General features: G+C 43.5%; 1 protein-coding gene and 1 long non-coding RNA gene across 5 annotated transcripts in view; one reads left to right on the forward strand and one right to left on the reverse strand.

Annotated features, from left to right (window-relative positions):
- The window catches only part of LOC143831129 (uncharacterized), a 30,984-nt gene extending 24,883 nt beyond the window's left edge, over nt 1–6,101 (reverse strand). The window contains exon 1 of the long non-coding RNA XR_013228738.1: nt 5,982–6,101. This is a non-coding gene — a long non-coding RNA (uncharacterized LOC143831129). The remainder of the gene's footprint in view (nt 1–5,981) is intronic.
- CACNA2D2 (calcium voltage-gated channel auxiliary subunit alpha2delta 2) overlaps nt 1–15,897 on the forward strand; it is an 861,961-nt gene that overhangs the window by 560,396 nt on the left and 285,668 nt on the right. For 2 of the 4 annotated variants that reach the window (XM_077325943.1, XM_077325944.1), the window contains exon 5: nt 12,035–12,079. The exons of 1 other annotated variant lie outside the window; for it this stretch is intronic. In XM_077325943.1, coding sequence (XP_077182058.1) covers nt 12,035–12,079 — 45 coding nt within the window. Of the gene's footprint in view, nt 1–10,397; nt 10,533–12,034; nt 12,080–15,897 lie in introns of those variants that run through there. One more of the 4 variants, XM_077325947.1, reaches the window with a different exon arrangement.

Here is a 15,897-nt window from a genome sequence, read left to right on the forward strand (position 1 = left end):
TCTACTTCTGCTTCATTGACTATGCTAAAGCCTTTGATTGTGTGGAGCACAACAAATTGTGGCAAGTTCTTAAAGAGATGGGAATACCAGAGCATCTTATTTGTCTCTTGAGAAATTTATATGCAGGTCAAGAAGCAACAGTGAGAACTGAACATGGAATCACGGATTGGTTCAAAATTGAGAAAGGAGTTCGGCAAGGCTGTATACTGTCGCCTTGCCTATTTAACTTGTATGCGGAGCACATCATGAGAAAGGCGGGATTAGAGGAGTCACAAATTGGGATCAAGATTGCAGGGAGAAATATCAACAACCTCAGATATGCAGATGATACCACTCTAATGGCTGAAAGTGAAGAGGAACTAAAGAGCCTGTTGATGCGGGTGAAGGAGGAGAGTGCAAAAGTTGGCTTGAAACTCAACATCAAGAAAACAAAGATCATGGCAGCCGGCCCTCTCAATTCCTGGCAAATAGATGGGGAAGAAATGGAGATAGTGACAGATTTTATTTTCCTCGGCTCCAAGATCACTGCAGATGGGGACTGCAGCAAAGAAATTAAAAGACGCTTGCTCCTAGGGAGGAAAGCTATGGCAAATCTAGACAGCATCCTAAAAAGCAGAGACATCACCCTACCAACAAAAGTGCGTTTAGTCAAGGCTATGGTATTCCCAGTTGCAATGTATGGCTGCGAAAGTTGGACCATAAGGAAGGCCGAGCGTCAAAGAATTGAGGCTTTTGAACTCTGGTGCTGGAGAAGACTCTTGCGAGTCCCTTGGACTGCAAGGCGAACAAACCGGTCAGTCCTAGAGGAGATCAGCCCTGACTGCTCTTTAGAAGGCCAGATCCTGAAGATGAAACTCAAATACTTTGGCCACCTCATGAGAAGGAAGGACTCCCTGGAGAAGAGCCTAATGCTGGGAGTGATCGAGGGCAAAAGAAGAAGGGGACGACAGAGAATGAGGTGGATGGATGGAGTCACTGAAGCAGTAGGTGCAAACTTAAAAGGACTCCAGGGAATGGTAGAGGACAGGAAGGCCTGGAGGATCATTGTCCATGGGGTCGCGATGGGTCGGACACGACTTCGCACATAACAACAAATAAATAAAGAGAGAGTAACAAAAAGGAAATATGGGGCATGTATTCAGGTACATGAAAAATTAAAGTAGATTGCAGATGGCAGCTACAAATATGTTCTAGGTCTGAGAAAGTTTAAGAAGAGTTGGGGTTTTGTACCCTGATTTTTGCTTCCCAAAGGAATCTCGAAGCGGCTTACAGTAGCCTACCTTTCCTCTCCCCACAACAGATAACTCTGCAAGAACTGACTGTCCCAAGGTCACCCAGCTGGCTGCATGTGGAGGAGGAGTGGGGAATCAAACCCCTTTCTCCAGATTAACAACCGCCACTATTAACCGCTACACCAAGGTGGCTACACAAAGACTATTAGACTAGTGGATGGAGTTGGCACTTGAATGCAGCCACCACAGGAATCAATTGCATGCACACCCTTAATAAATTGAGATCTATCCCCCTATATAGCAAAGAAAAAACCCCACAAGACCATTTATAGGACTAAATCATCACTTACCCTGAACCTCAGCAGTTTAGCACTATAGTACCATGGCCCTAATTGATGAGGTTTGGTGCTAGATGAGCAGGAAGATGCTCTTCCTTCTATCCTCAGACCCCCCACAAGTATTGTGATATTATTACCCTCCTCCTATGCTGTGGGGAAATCTGGAAATTGGGTTGGGTACCATATATCTTCATACTATTTTAAGCTGAGTGGCCTGAGATGGCCAGTATCTCTCTCCCCGCTCCCTTCACCCCCAGACTTAGAACTGGCATTCAGCCACCTGTAACATTCTGTGCTTCCTAAGCTTGTTCACTGTCCATGCAGTCTTTGGAGGTGGGGAAGTCTCCCTTGTGTGGAGAAACCATTACCTTCTTTCACTGGCCTATGGACAGGATTAGAAGGGGCAACGGTAGCACTATAAAGTAACCTGGTGCTTTGCAGAGTGGCTTTTTAACTTCTTCTCTGTTTCAAAGTAATATCTCTCATTGGTTCTGGGTATCCAGTTTAGCTATAGATGGCACTATGTAGGTGGCACAGAATGAGATACTGTTCTTCCCAGGCATTGCAGTCCCAGTTCTAATGTAGTCATGTGATCGCATGGCTTCCAGGCCTGTGGATCGGCTGGGCTTCTGTCCATACGTTATATGAGCAGTGTTGGGGGAGGGGAGAGAATAATTTATGACCAGAAAGGTGTGTGTTTTCTTTTTTACTAGCTAATGTCTGAAATGACTCCCCTGTGCCTCACTGACATCCTTGGCCACTCATTGTGGAACTCCTGCATACACTTGTGTAATTAGAAGCAGATGCCCCCACTTAGCCGCAAAGTTGCAGTTTCCCATTCTGCTTCATCATCATGACAGGTGAGTCCCACACAGGCAAACTGATAATGCACAGCAGAGAAGCTAAATTTGAGGCACCCGAAGATTCCACGTGCTTCCTTTAAATAGAAAAAAAAGATATTCTTTTATTTCCATTTAGCAACGACCAGGGTAGCTTTCACCGGGTTTTACTGAAGATGACATGGAATGCCTTATCACAGCAGAGAGCGTGGCTCCCTTATGGCAGAGAGAACATTCATGCCATGGCTACAAGGTCTTATAAGAAGCTTACTGATAGAAGAGGGACCATAAAATATGGGAGGAAATCACTCACTCACCCAATCAGGCAGGGGATGCCCCATCCCCGACTGCCTCCCCCTCCGACCTCCAGCTGCATGAAGTGGGGGCAGTCAGGTAAGGTGGCCCCTACCCTGAGCAGCCCTGCTGTGACCTTGCCAGGCTCCATGGAGCTGCCGGGGGAGGGAGGAGGCTGGGGGGCCCTGCCAGAGCTCACCCCCAGCCTGAGCAGCCCAGCCATGGCCTCTCCAGGATTTGGTGGAGCTGCAAGGGGGGGGGGCATCCCAGAACCCACTGTATTTTTTGTACAATGGAATTTTCTGTTAGTAATCCCATAATATGAATAACTTGAATCATATTTTCCAAATATGGTAAGAATACCAACATATGGAGCAAGGCTAGAGTTCACTGTGGGATTGTGAAACTCTGAAGTAGAAATTATGTCAAGTGTTCAAGGAAAAGCCATTAATGAAAGTATTTGCTTTGTCCTGGCTGCAAACGTTTATGAAAATTTGAATATGGCTTTCAGAATATGCATGTATAAAAACATATGCACAATACTGTGTGTTCAGTATGGGCACAGAGGCTGATGGGAAGGCAACTGATTTTGCAGTAAGAAAGAACTCAAAACCTGTAAGCAGTTTTTAGGTTCCCCACCCCCAACCTCCTTAGACCTGGACTGAATCTGCACTTACTTTGTTTATTCCTGTTGAATTCAGATAAATTTGAACTCGGGTTTTCCTCATTACTTTTGCCCGACTTGAAACAGAAAGTTCTCTGCACATGATTCGGGGAGCTGAGAGGGAGGAGGGCAGAGGAATTTCTCCTCTTTTGACTGTTGGTGGGCCCATTATGCACGGCCGCCAAAACGGCGATTTCGGGTCACGTGGAAAACGCGGAGGGGGAAGACGCGACGCATACCGGTTATGCACGGGGCGGGGCGCGACGGCGGCAAAACCCAGAGTAACCGATTATGCACGCGCCGATCCGGGCGCCGCTTCTGGTTGCGCCCCGCTCACCCGGAAGCTGCGCTTTCTTCCGCGTTTCACTGATGCGGCTTTTTCGGCGGCATGCACCGAAGCTGCAGCCGGTTGCAGCCGGCTCCGTGCGTTATCCGTGATTTTAGTCGCCGCCATTCCACCCCAAATGTGCGCTAAAACCCCCGTGCATAATGGGTCGTGGAGAAGCAGCACGAGGCTCTTCCTTTAAGGAGCCCGTGGGTGGGGGGGAGGGATCCGAGCAGCCAGCCAGCCAGCAGCCTCTCGAGAACAAGGCAAATCGCTGCTGAAGCACTGGTTCCACAGAGAAACAGAGGGAAAAAATAAAACTTGGGAGGAAATTTTTGCAACCAAAAGCATTTGAACTGATGCCCTGACCGATTTGTACAATGTTGGAGGCTTGGCAGCAAGTTAGTTCGGGGAAAAGCAGGGAGCTGCACCTTTAGTCATGCGATTTTTCAAATATCGGGGGTTAAAAGTACTCCAGGATATCACGTGGAAATGGTAGGATCATTCCAGATCGATTATGTTTGTTGCAGAGGGAAAATTTAAATCGCCCAAAATCAAGACAGAAATTGCATTCCGTGTAGACGGCAGGGGCTGAATTGACTGGGGATTTCAATAAAAGCAAACGTGCAGACTCTACCATGATCTCCCAGCATGACTACATTGCACAACTTTCCATGGCTGAGGGATTAACATATCACAAAGATACAGAGGCAGTCAATAAGAGATTATCATATACCTTACAACCAATAGATATTAAAGTCCAGTTGAAGATTAAGCCAGAAAAAAGTGTTTGCATAATCTGAAAAGGGGTCCTTGACGTGCAGCATGAATGGAGAGGTTCTGCAGTTTTGGAAGAAGCAACAAATTGGAAAGCAGCAGGTTTTAAATCTGTTTAAATACTCCATGTCCAGGAAATGGAATGCAAAAAAAAAAAAAAACCCACTTAAAATTTTGTATAATGTTCTTAATATTGAAAAGTCTAATTTTAAAAAAACCCTGGGCATCACAGTTGGAATTTCCTTTACAAATTACAGTACCAGCAAGCTCCCATTAATTTGGATGCAATATCTTTCAGTTTCTTATACTTATTTTTAGTATTATATGCTAGGTTTTGGAATACTCGGTACACAACTTAACATGGAGAAGTTTCAACAGAATTGTACAGTTTAGTTTAGGAGTGGAATAACTTCACTCCAGTGTAGTCTAGGATTTTGTTTTTTAACAATAATTCCCAGGATTTACTAATGGGTTTTACATTGCCAGAGCAAGAGCCCATGCTCAGGAGCTCTTAACAATTAAGGAATAAGTAATCTGTTAAGTGACCTTAAGTGTATTACTCTTGCTGAAGCACTTAAGTGCCTTATTGATCAGGTCAAGGTTTGTCTTGTTTAGCATTCTTTACAACAGTTCCATCAACCAGCAGGCTGTAAATAGCAGCTGGAAACTGACCAATGGTCCACCACAGTCTACCTTCTCCTCCCCTTTTTTTAGACTCTGTTGATAATGCTTCAAGCTATGTATTTGCTCTGTTCTCAGCAAAGCCTTGTTCAGATTTAAATGCTAAATAAGGGATTAGGGACAAAGAACAGCATATATAATTGTATAATTCTTCCCCATATACCTTCCCTGTCTCCTCAAATAAATCTTTGTTGGTCTTAAAGGTGCTACTGGACTCTGATTTTATTGTCCTCAAATTTAAATTATCCATACAATAAAACTAAGCACACTCCCTGATTCTGTTTGAGTTACCAAGTTTCTTCAGTTCTTAGTCTGCCCTCAACGTCAGTTTGGAGAATCTAGCTCAACGGTAGTCAAACTGCGGCCCTCCAGATGTCCATGGACTACAATTCCCATGGGCCCCTGCCAGCATTCGCTCATGGGAATTATAGTCCATGGAAATCTGGAGGGCTGCAGTTTGACTACTCCTGCTCTAGCTGATGCAGAAAATCACTGCTTGGTGATTATTGAGAGCTAGACTAGAGAGAACATGCATATTACTCCCATTCTGTAGTCACTTCACTGGCTGTACCTGAGTTCATTTCCAAGCAACTACAGGAGTTTATCATCAGGAATAAGGATTATCAGTTGGTTGATACCACCTGCATTGTTCTTTGGAGAGATGGGGAAGTGTGAGTAAAATGCAGTTCATTCCCTGCGACCATCTAAGTCCCCCTTTCCCCAGTCTTTCCATTTCACCTTTATAAATTCTCCAGTCATTAATTTAATCTCACTCCCATGCATGCAAAATCACGCTCCCCCCATAAATCCACTTTCCTTGCCTTTACTTACCTTTGAGGAGTTATTTTGAACTAAATACCAGTAATCTTCTCCCAAACGTTAACTAGGCACAGACTCAGTTGGTGATTACATTTCAAAGTAGTCTGAGAAGTTCATGACTCTGGAATCATGCTAATCTCTGCTGAAGAGGGTAAGTTTTATGCCAAATGTTAAAGATAAGCTTCTGCCTGGTCCTTTATATCCAGCTAGAAAACATCCCTCCATTGATGATTTTCTTGCTCTCTGCCTAAGTAATTGGCACAGATCTCCTTAAGCCGAAGAATTTTGTCAGCTTGAATTTTAGCAGTCTACAGAATAGGAAATTACTTTAGTTGAGCTGGTTTTGTCTCCATGATAACTCCAAAGAGGAGTTAGTCTTTCTTGACTCTTTGTGCAAGCTCCTCAGCATGAAAGAGCTGCTAATACTGACAGAGCAGAGAATTCTGTGCTGGAGAGTTTGCAGCCTAAGATTTATGTATATAGAAGCTAAGGTTGTGGTCAGTTATTCAAATCATTCAATAAGTTCCATGGTCAGGGCATGCTGCCCCACTACTAGGAACCGGCAGTGGCCCAGCACAGCTGCTCCCGTGCATAATAGGTCATAGGGAATAAATCCGCGATTTTTCCAGGACAAAGAAGCCAATAGCCAGATATACGAGAAGAACCACTGATAAACAGCCTGCAAATGCAAACAGAACTAACAGCAAACAAGAGAGTCCCAACAGAGCCTTGGCCCAATATGACATAACAAAAACAATGTCAAATCAGAGAATTCAGCCCAGGACAAACTGGCAAGCCAATAGCCAGGCAGGCATCCTTTCCTCCAGGAAGGCCATAGAACTGATCCTCTGGGGAGGGTGGTATATAAATGTAATAAATAAAAATAGAAAGCAAAGCAGAGTCTGGGGCACCCAGTCTTATATCATCACTGACTCACAGGAAGAGCTTCAGAAGCCCCAGCTGCCTCCCATCACTGGTGCTCCTGTTCTCTCCTCCAGTACCTCAGTGTGCTGGTAGTTGACAGCCCAGCAGCCCCTCTTGCCATACCTAATGTTTGTTGTCCAGCCCACACCCGGAACATCTTCAGGTTGCCATCAGTGTGCAGTCAGCTAGAGGTAAACATAGTGTACCTAGGGGGCAATCCAAAGGATGGGTGTGAAGTGCACACCTCTTCCCCAAGCAAAGGTTGGTTGTAACTTCACTTGGTTCCTGGTTTATTTATAATTTATTTCTTAGATGTCTAAACCACCCTCCAAGCAAGCTGGATCAGGGCGATGTACAAAGTGGTGTGTATAAATACAATGCTTAAAACAAATCAAATTTAAGTTTAAAGTTAGTTTAACAATAGATGACAAGCATATTAAAATGAAAAGTGATGGTTCTCCACAGCAGCTACCAGGTAGGAGCCAGGCCGAAAAATGTCCTGGCTCTGGTTGAGGTCAGACATACCTCCTTGGGGCCAGGGACCACCAACTGGTTGATATTCAAAAAACAAAGTGTTCTTCAGAGGATATAGATAGAGAGGTGATCTCTTCCTGCTCAGTGTGATATATCTTGTCCCAGGGATAGGCATTTTTAGCAGCCTGTAGAACCAGGCATCCTCAGCAATAGAAAAGGTCCACCTATTTACAACAGTCATCTCAGCTATGAGCTCAGTGATCCTTCGCCCTGCCCGCTTTTGTCCATTTATTGGCCCTTGATTGCTATCCACAATGAAAAGAACCTTGTGAGGCCTCTTCATTGCACTGCCCGTTCCAGAGGCGGAGTGGTGGAAGAGTGCTGTTGGGTGGGCTTTCACATAAGTGGGGGAAAGCCGCAGTCCTCTCCCTTATGTCCATCATACTGTTCTTCTGCATGCCTTTTCCCCAGTGCCCAGTTGAACTCCCCTAATTTTGCTCTTTCCGTTCCACTGAACTACTTCACCAAGGTAACTTAGCTGCTGCACTAGGCTACACTGCACTCTGAGCACTGACTAACCCACTCTTGAACCTGATTCACTCACCTTTGGATTTTTTTCCTGTCTGCCTGCCCCCCACAGCACTAACCTGCAATTACCTTTTTTTCAAATCCACATGACTTAACTTTTTACAAAACTATATCTAGGCTTGCTTCAGTTGAATTCTGGTTCAACAGGATGAAGTTGTTTGTAGCCCAAAAGGTGCCCTTTTCTTTTTTGTAAATATGACTTGAGATGCAAGGATGGAATTCCTTTTAGAAACCTCTCTCTACTCTTCTTCCAGGCCTACTAGCAAGGCCTAATTTTTTTCCAAAGATTAAGTTAGTCCCTAGAGCCATTCCGCAAAGAAAAAAAGCCTTATTCCAGCACAATGGCATAACGCTAAAAAAAAATGCGCCTCCTGGAATTCCTAGCGCTTTATGTCATTTTGCACACCTGCTTGAAATGGTGGAAGAGACGAACACGCTAGACACGCTCCACTCTTCCGCCTGTTAATCAAGACAGATGGCCAATAACCTTTCTAGCTCTTTTAAAGGGACCGTGACTTGCTAATTTTTTTAATGAGACTTATTCATTTAAACACATATCCATTTATTCATGGATGCATAGGGCTCCTTTCACTGCAATCCCTGTTGCAATCCGGAGCCTTGAAGCTTTAAAAAAAAAATGGGGGGGTGATTTTTGTGTGTGTGTATGGGGGGAAGAGGCATGCTTTATGGGTAAACTGGTGGGGAAAATATGTGCTCTGCCTGGGTGATTGTGTGTTGCTCCAGGCAGTTTTTTTTAAAAAAAAGAAAGCCCCGTTCCAGGTTAAGAGAGAGAATTGGAGATCTCACTACTTTGGCCACTTCGAGTAACGTACGTGTCTTGTGCAAGTGTCTTGCTGGCTGCTCTCATCCTGCTAGCACTACATGGCAGTTTTGTGGATTCCCCTGCAAGCGCTTTAAAATGGAGGATGAAGCTTCTGGTTTGCGGCTGTAATGCTGGATGTTTATGACGTCATGCAAAACGCCAAAAATATGGCGTTTGCAAACGTTAAAACTCTCACTTTTTAAATTGGGTGCGGAATGGCCCGTAGTCTTTCTAAATCCCTAGTCTTTCAGTTTTGAAGGCCAGGTGAGCCTAATTTTTAAAGTAAATCTTATATTCCAATTACTTTTTTAATTACCTGATTCAATATTTTGGAGAATATTGAATCCTAAAATGAAATTTTCTTTGTGCTTTTTAAAGTACCTAAACCCTTATCTACAATTAACTCACAGCCCTAAGAACACTTTACTGAGAGTTAGTCCAATTGAACAAACCTAGGTAGGATTATGAGTAGACCTGCTTAAAATTGCTCTCTCAATCAAGAGAGCCGGTTTGGTGTAGTGGTTAGGAGTGCGGACTTCTAATCTGGCCTGCCAGGTTCAATTCTGCGCTCCCCCACATGCAACCAGCTGGGTGACCTTGGGCTCGCCACGGCACTGATACTGTTCTGACCAGGCAGTGATCTCAGCCTCACCCACCCCACAGAGTGTCTGTTGTGGGGAGAGGAAAGGGAAGGTGACTGTAAGCTGCTTTGAGCCTCCTTCGGGTAGGGAAAAGCGGCATATAAGAACCAACTCTTCTTCTTCTTCAACTGAGATGATTAAGCTGAGTGCTGTGAGGGTTAAACATGGTTACTTCTCTGATACAGATTAGACTGTAAAGTTGTGCGTTCTGTCATGTGTTGTATTATATTGTGTATAAAAAAAACAAGTTTTTTTTTTAAACTAACCAGAGATTTGCTTCAGAACCTACAGTATCAGGTACTTTCTTCAGGAACTTTCAAAAGTTTCAAAATAGTCAACAGGAACTTTCAAAAACTCTACAAAACCACACCTCAAGAACCACAACACAGAAATATTGTTAAAACATTTATAGAAGAAAAAGGGTAAAATCAAAAACAGAACACAAAGGGTTTTTTTAAGGAACAACTTGTACCCCCTCCCTCGAGTACAAATTCTTTTTTAAAAAATTTAAAGCCTTTTAGAAAGAAAAATATAAAGCATTTAAAAATTCTAAAACAAACCAAGATAAGAGAGGTCAGCTTTACAAACCTTTTAAATCTTTGGGGAAAAGAACAGTTCAGAATAAGATAAATGAAAACTGTTTTTATAGAAACAGAAAGAAGAAAGGCTCTCACTCCTTCTCAACTAAAACCCCCCAGCCAAATACAAAGAACTGGAAGTAGTATTTTAAGGTCCACCGTGAGAACCAGCTCTGAAGATGTCTAGCAGAGACGGACCAAAAAGGCAATAGCAGGCAGGCAATAGCAGGCAATAGCAAGAATTCCAGGCAGGCAATAGCAGGAATCCAAAGAATCCGGACTAGTAGTAATGCTCCAAAAAAACCTGATACACACACTGATACACACACACACCCTTGCGACATTAAGGTGTGTGTCTAAGCCCACATTGAGAGCAGTGATCCTGTTTGTTTCAGGATTACAGGGCCTGAGCAAGATGTTTTTTGTGCTAGTGAGAGGCAGCCACAGTCGAGATGGGTGTGCCACAAGAGGAGAATGTGCTGCCCTCACTCCTGCCTTCCTGCTTCCAATCCTGCATGCAGAAGAGAGACTTCAGGTGCCATTTAATTACTCCTTTAGATAGAATGTAAACTTCTATCTTGACAGTATTACTGCTCTCTGAATCGCCTGTCCCTTCGTGGATTTTATCAGCTGCTGCATATCCTAGCTCAGGAATTACAGCAAACCTCTCTGTGTAAATATTTTCTAAATGCCACAGATTACTGACATGCAGTTCTTCATGGGAATGATGAAATTACTCCTTAATGTTTCATTAACTGTTTAGTGGCTCTGAGTAGCAGAAGAGTGTTTATTAGCATCTCAGATCTTTGCCACATTAGCTTAGATTTCCCTGAAGTCATGAGTATATATTTCTCATTCCTAGATTCAGAGATTTCAAAGTCAAGAGGGAAGTGTTAGGAGTCTTCAATATGATTGTCCATGAAATAGCAGAGATTGGGAAAATTAGCTCTTTTATTTCTGCATCCATTACTGTATTTCTTGTAACTTTCTAGTGATGATAAAACACAGGATATGTGCAAATATTCACTTATGAAAGGCACATGTTCCAATTGTATCTTCCAGACCGTTTACGCACTGGGAACTTCACTGCCCCAGCTCCTGTACAGGAGCACAAATCAAGGGCGGATGAGGTGCACCAGGCCAAAGGCTCCCCCATGTGAGTGTAGTAAGAGGTGGGGCAACCTGCCACAACTAAAATTCCAGCCTGCAGCCCGGCATGAAACTTCCAGTGCATAAACGGTCCCAAACCGGGCCATTGCTTCTAGTTTACTAGGCAGTGCCATAGAAGTAAAAAGAGAGAATGTAATCTTTGCCTTGCCAGTTGCTTTCCCCCCAGGATAACAAGCATAGGTTTGTAATTTAGATGGGGAGGAAGCAGCTGGAATATGATAAGGAGAGTCATTTTTATGAGGTACTTGGGTGTGTGTGTTATTGAATCTTTGCTATGACTTGGCTTTGTGTTCTTAATAGAGTAGTTTTAATGGTGTTTGGTAGAAGTTCTACTATGGGTTGCTTAGATGATGACTTTTGTTTCTTATTGTAATTCTGTTCCTTACATAATTTTTAACTTCTTGCAATCCACTGAAGGATCCATTTTTTGATGGAAGGGCAGAATATAAATGGATTTAATAATTTATGCCATATCACCAACTTTATTCCCAGTTTGTCATTTGCACTACTGTGTATGGAAATCTAAATACTAAATATAAATTCCTTTTGTACCGCATGTGTCCACCTTGGACAGAAGTGCTCAGGCAGTTTCATTCTCTAGACTTAATTCCCAGGTGATGGGGAATTAAGATCTAAGCAGGCAGTTCTCAGAGCACATCAGCTGGCTGAACCAGAGTGGACACATGGGGCACACAAAGACTTTGTGACCTGTGATTTGGTCTTTGATGGTGCCTGTATGAGGTTGCTCTGTCGCTGCACATCCAACAGCTGAATTAAGCCAAAGAAGACAGGGTAACCAAAGGTTAGAAGAATAGATGTGCAGTTGAGGTCTGTTTATTTATAATACTTTCCCCCTTTGTCCGGCAGGAGAATGATATTGAATACTACGACTCCAAGGCTGACACAAAATATGTAAGTATCTTCCAACTGCCCACTGCTTGTGATCTGTGTTAATGGTTACATGTTAATTCCTACAAGTTAGTATGGCTGTTTTCCTTGCCACACTTGTTAGAAGTTCACACTCCTAAGCACTGAACCTAACATAGCTTTAATTACAGCTTTGCAAACCTAACTTACACTGGAGTGTAAGTTATTCATCTGTCTGTGCACCTGTATAATAAAATGTTTTGCCAGTATGGAACAAAAATTTTATTAAGTGCAAAATTTGTGATGATATCTCACCATTTCTTTTAGGAGCTTCCAGGGGGTTATATGCTCCCCTCCCCACTAATATTTCCAGAACAACCCTTTGAGGTAGATTAGGCTGAGTAAGTGTGACTAGCATAAATGCACCCAGTTAGCTTCACGGAACAGCAGGGATTTGAACCCGGGGCTTCTCCAGTCCTAATTCAGGACTGTGAACATTATACCATACTGCATCTTATGTCCAGGCTTTGCCATAAGATGGTGAATGTATAACAGTTAATTGTAGGAAATCTCAAAACTCTTCTTTACAAAAAGAATTATCAGGGGGCAGTTCAGAGAATAGAACTGGGAAACAAATTTCTCTTATCAGTCGTTAGGTTTGGAAGAGGAAGTCAAAACAGGCATACATTTCTGTATGTTTGCTTATTTCATGAAACTTTTAGGGCTCTCTCAGCCTTGCCTACCTCACAGGGTGTCTGTTGTGGGGAGAGGATAGAGAGGGCAATCATAAGCTGCTTTGAGTCTCCTTCTGGTAGAGAATAGCAGCATATAAAGACTAACTCTTCTTTAATTGGGCTTTTAAAGACATTTTTTCTTAACGTTTTAAAGACAAATAACCATCTTGCTACACTATTGGGTCTCTTGTAATGATAGCTACACTGATAACACCATTGACAAGCCTTTTGCTTGTCCTGTCCCCTGAACACTTTCCCTCCCTTTTTATGTCTTCATCCATCACTGTTTCTGTCACTTTGTTCCTGGGCTGTGTTGACCCTCTTGCCTGCGTATCCCACTGCCTTGCCTGGCTGTTTGCTGACCAGCCAACCACCTGTAGTGCCATTTCCTCTACTATCACAAGGGGTCCTTCCCCCCTCCAGCACAGTGCTCTGTGAAAGGGGGGAGGATCCCTTTGTCTGACCTTTCAGGCAAACCATTTGTCTTCCTCTTCACTGTTTGAGGGGAATGATGATGGTCGAGTGGAGCTCCTGGCTTCCCCTCCTCATTCCCTGCTTGTCTCCAAGCACCTGCACTCAAACAGTATCTTTCTTTCCACCAGCATCTTTCAGTAGATGGGTATTGTCAGGCCAGTGGAGGAACATTATCTATGCAACAGCAGACAAATTTCCACTATTTGGGGGCAACTTAATTTCCCCCCCCCTTTTTTTTGAACTTTCACAAATTTCCTGCAAGCCTGTGGGAGGGGAAAGTTTGCAGTAAAAGTGTCCCTTCTCTCTACATGCCCACAATCCAGAGATTTAAGTATTCGTAGATGGAGTCACAGTTGGCTGTCAGAACATATGATTATGATATATGGCAGTATTGCCTGCAACATAGTGGTTATTAGGGTTGGGCACTTTGGCGTCCATTCATTCCCAGTGCAGCCAGCACTGCACCTCCCCTCCCCCTCCCCCTCCCCCATGCAGTGTGGTGCTGGCTGTGTCGGGAGTGAATGGCCACTTCAGACATCGAAGCGCCCAACCCTATGTTGGAGTAGCATTGATGAGATCCAGGTTCAAATCCCCACTCAACCAAGAAGCTCACTGAATGACCTTGGGTCAGTCACTCTGTCATGGCCAAATCTAACTCACGGAGTTAGGATAAAATGAAGGCAGGTGTCCAAAGTCAGTTCTGAGCCCCTGCCCATCAGGGACCTCTGCACCAAGACAAGGTAACCACTGCAAGAGTAGCCTGGGTGAGTGGCATGGGGCAGCCTAGAGACTGCCTCCCAGCAAGGAAGAAAAAGGCTGAGGCTAGATAAGGGCAGGGTAGGGAGAGACCGAAGGGAGAATTCCTTGGAGGATGGGTGAGGGAGAAAATGTAATACATCCATTTCAGTAGAATCTTTTTTAACAATCACTAACCTTGCCCAATATGGTTATTGTCAGGATTAAAGGGAGCAGGAGAGAATCAGGTAGCAGATGGACTAAAATGTAACAATAGCTCTTTTCATGTAATATGTAACATGTGTTAAGTGACGCAAAGTGAGGTCGAAAATACCTATTGCAGCCACAAGCCTGTGTGGCTTTGCCACCTACCTCTAACAGCTCTTTATCATCTTGGGAGAACTTTTATTTGAACAAATACCTTCAGAGAACTGACAGGCAATGGATCTGCCCACTGGGCCTAGAAAAGAAGAGTCAGTGGCCAGCCCCCTCTGTGCATTTTGTGACAGCCCATCAGAGAAAGCCTGAAGGAGCCAGGTGCACTTTTGCTAGAGAAAGTCACTTTGCTTCCTGGGAAATTTTCTAAAATTAAAGCTGGCATCTGAAATTCAAATGAAGAGCAAACATCTAATTAGAGATAGAATCTAATTCTCTACCCTCCTCCCGGCACAGCCATCCTGTAATTCTGGCAATCAGCATGTTAAGTATAAACCAGAGAGCTTCAGTTCCCCAAGGAAATAGGACTTTGGTAGTTACTGCATGTAATGAGAATACTTGGAGAGAGAGTACTGTTCAAAACAACTCCCAAGCATCAGCCCCTGGTTTAACTCACCCCAGAAATGGTAGCAGTTCCTTAGTCATAGAGTATAGTGCTGTGGCAAGGGGGCTTGCATAGCTCAGTGAAGCTATGAGCTATGCCATGTAGGGCTACCCAAGACGGACAGGTGATAGCTGAGAGCTCTGACAAAAGGTGATCCACTGGAGAAGGAAATGGCAAACCACTCAAGTATCATTGCCATGAAAATCCAATGGACAAGTTCAAAAACCAACTGAATGCAGAATTCCAAAGAAAAGCTAGAAGAGATAAGAATGCCTTCTTAAATGAACAGTGCAAACAAATAGTAGAAAACAATAGAATGGGGAGGACCAGAGATATTTTCAAGAAAACTGGAGATATGAAGAGAATGTTTCATGCAAAGATGGATATGATAAGGGACCAAAATGGTAGGGACCTCACAGAAGAAGAAGAGATTTTTAAAAGGTGGCAAAATTATACAGAAAAACTATACAAGAGCAAGCTTAACATCCTTGATAATCACAGTGGGGTAGTTACTAACCTGGAGCCAGACATCCTGGAATGTGAAGTCAAATGGGGCTTAGGAAGTCTGAGCAACAATAAAGCTAGTGGTGGTGACAGCATTCCAGTTGAACTATTCAAAATTTTAAAAGACGATGAGGTAAAAGTGCTACACTCAATATGCCAGCAAATTTGGAAAACTCAACAATGGCCACAGGATTGGAAAAGGTCAGTTTACATTCCAATCCCAAAGAAGGGCAATGCCAAAGAATGTTCAAACTACCGCACCATTGCACTAATTTCTCATGCTAGCAAAGTTATGCTCAAAATCCTACAAGCTAGACTCCAGCAATATGTGGACCGAGAACTTCCAGAAGTACAGGCAGAATTTCGAAGAGGCAGAGGAACTAGAGATCAAATTGCCAACATACATTGTATCATGGAGAAAGCTAGGGAGCTCCAGAAGAACATCTACTTCTGCTTCATTGATTATGCTAAAGCCTTTGATTGTGTGGAGCACAACAAATTGTGGCAAGTTCTTAAAGAGATAGGAATACCAGAGCATCTTATTTGTCTCTTGAGAAACTTAAATGCAGGTCAAGAAGCAACAGTGAGAACTGAAC

Source organism: Paroedura picta, chromosome 3, assembly GCF_049243985.1.
Source record: "Paroedura picta isolate Pp20150507F chromosome 3, Ppicta_v3.0, whole genome shotgun sequence".
Taxonomy (NCBI): domain Eukaryota; kingdom Metazoa; phylum Chordata; class Lepidosauria; order Squamata; family Gekkonidae; genus Paroedura; species Paroedura picta.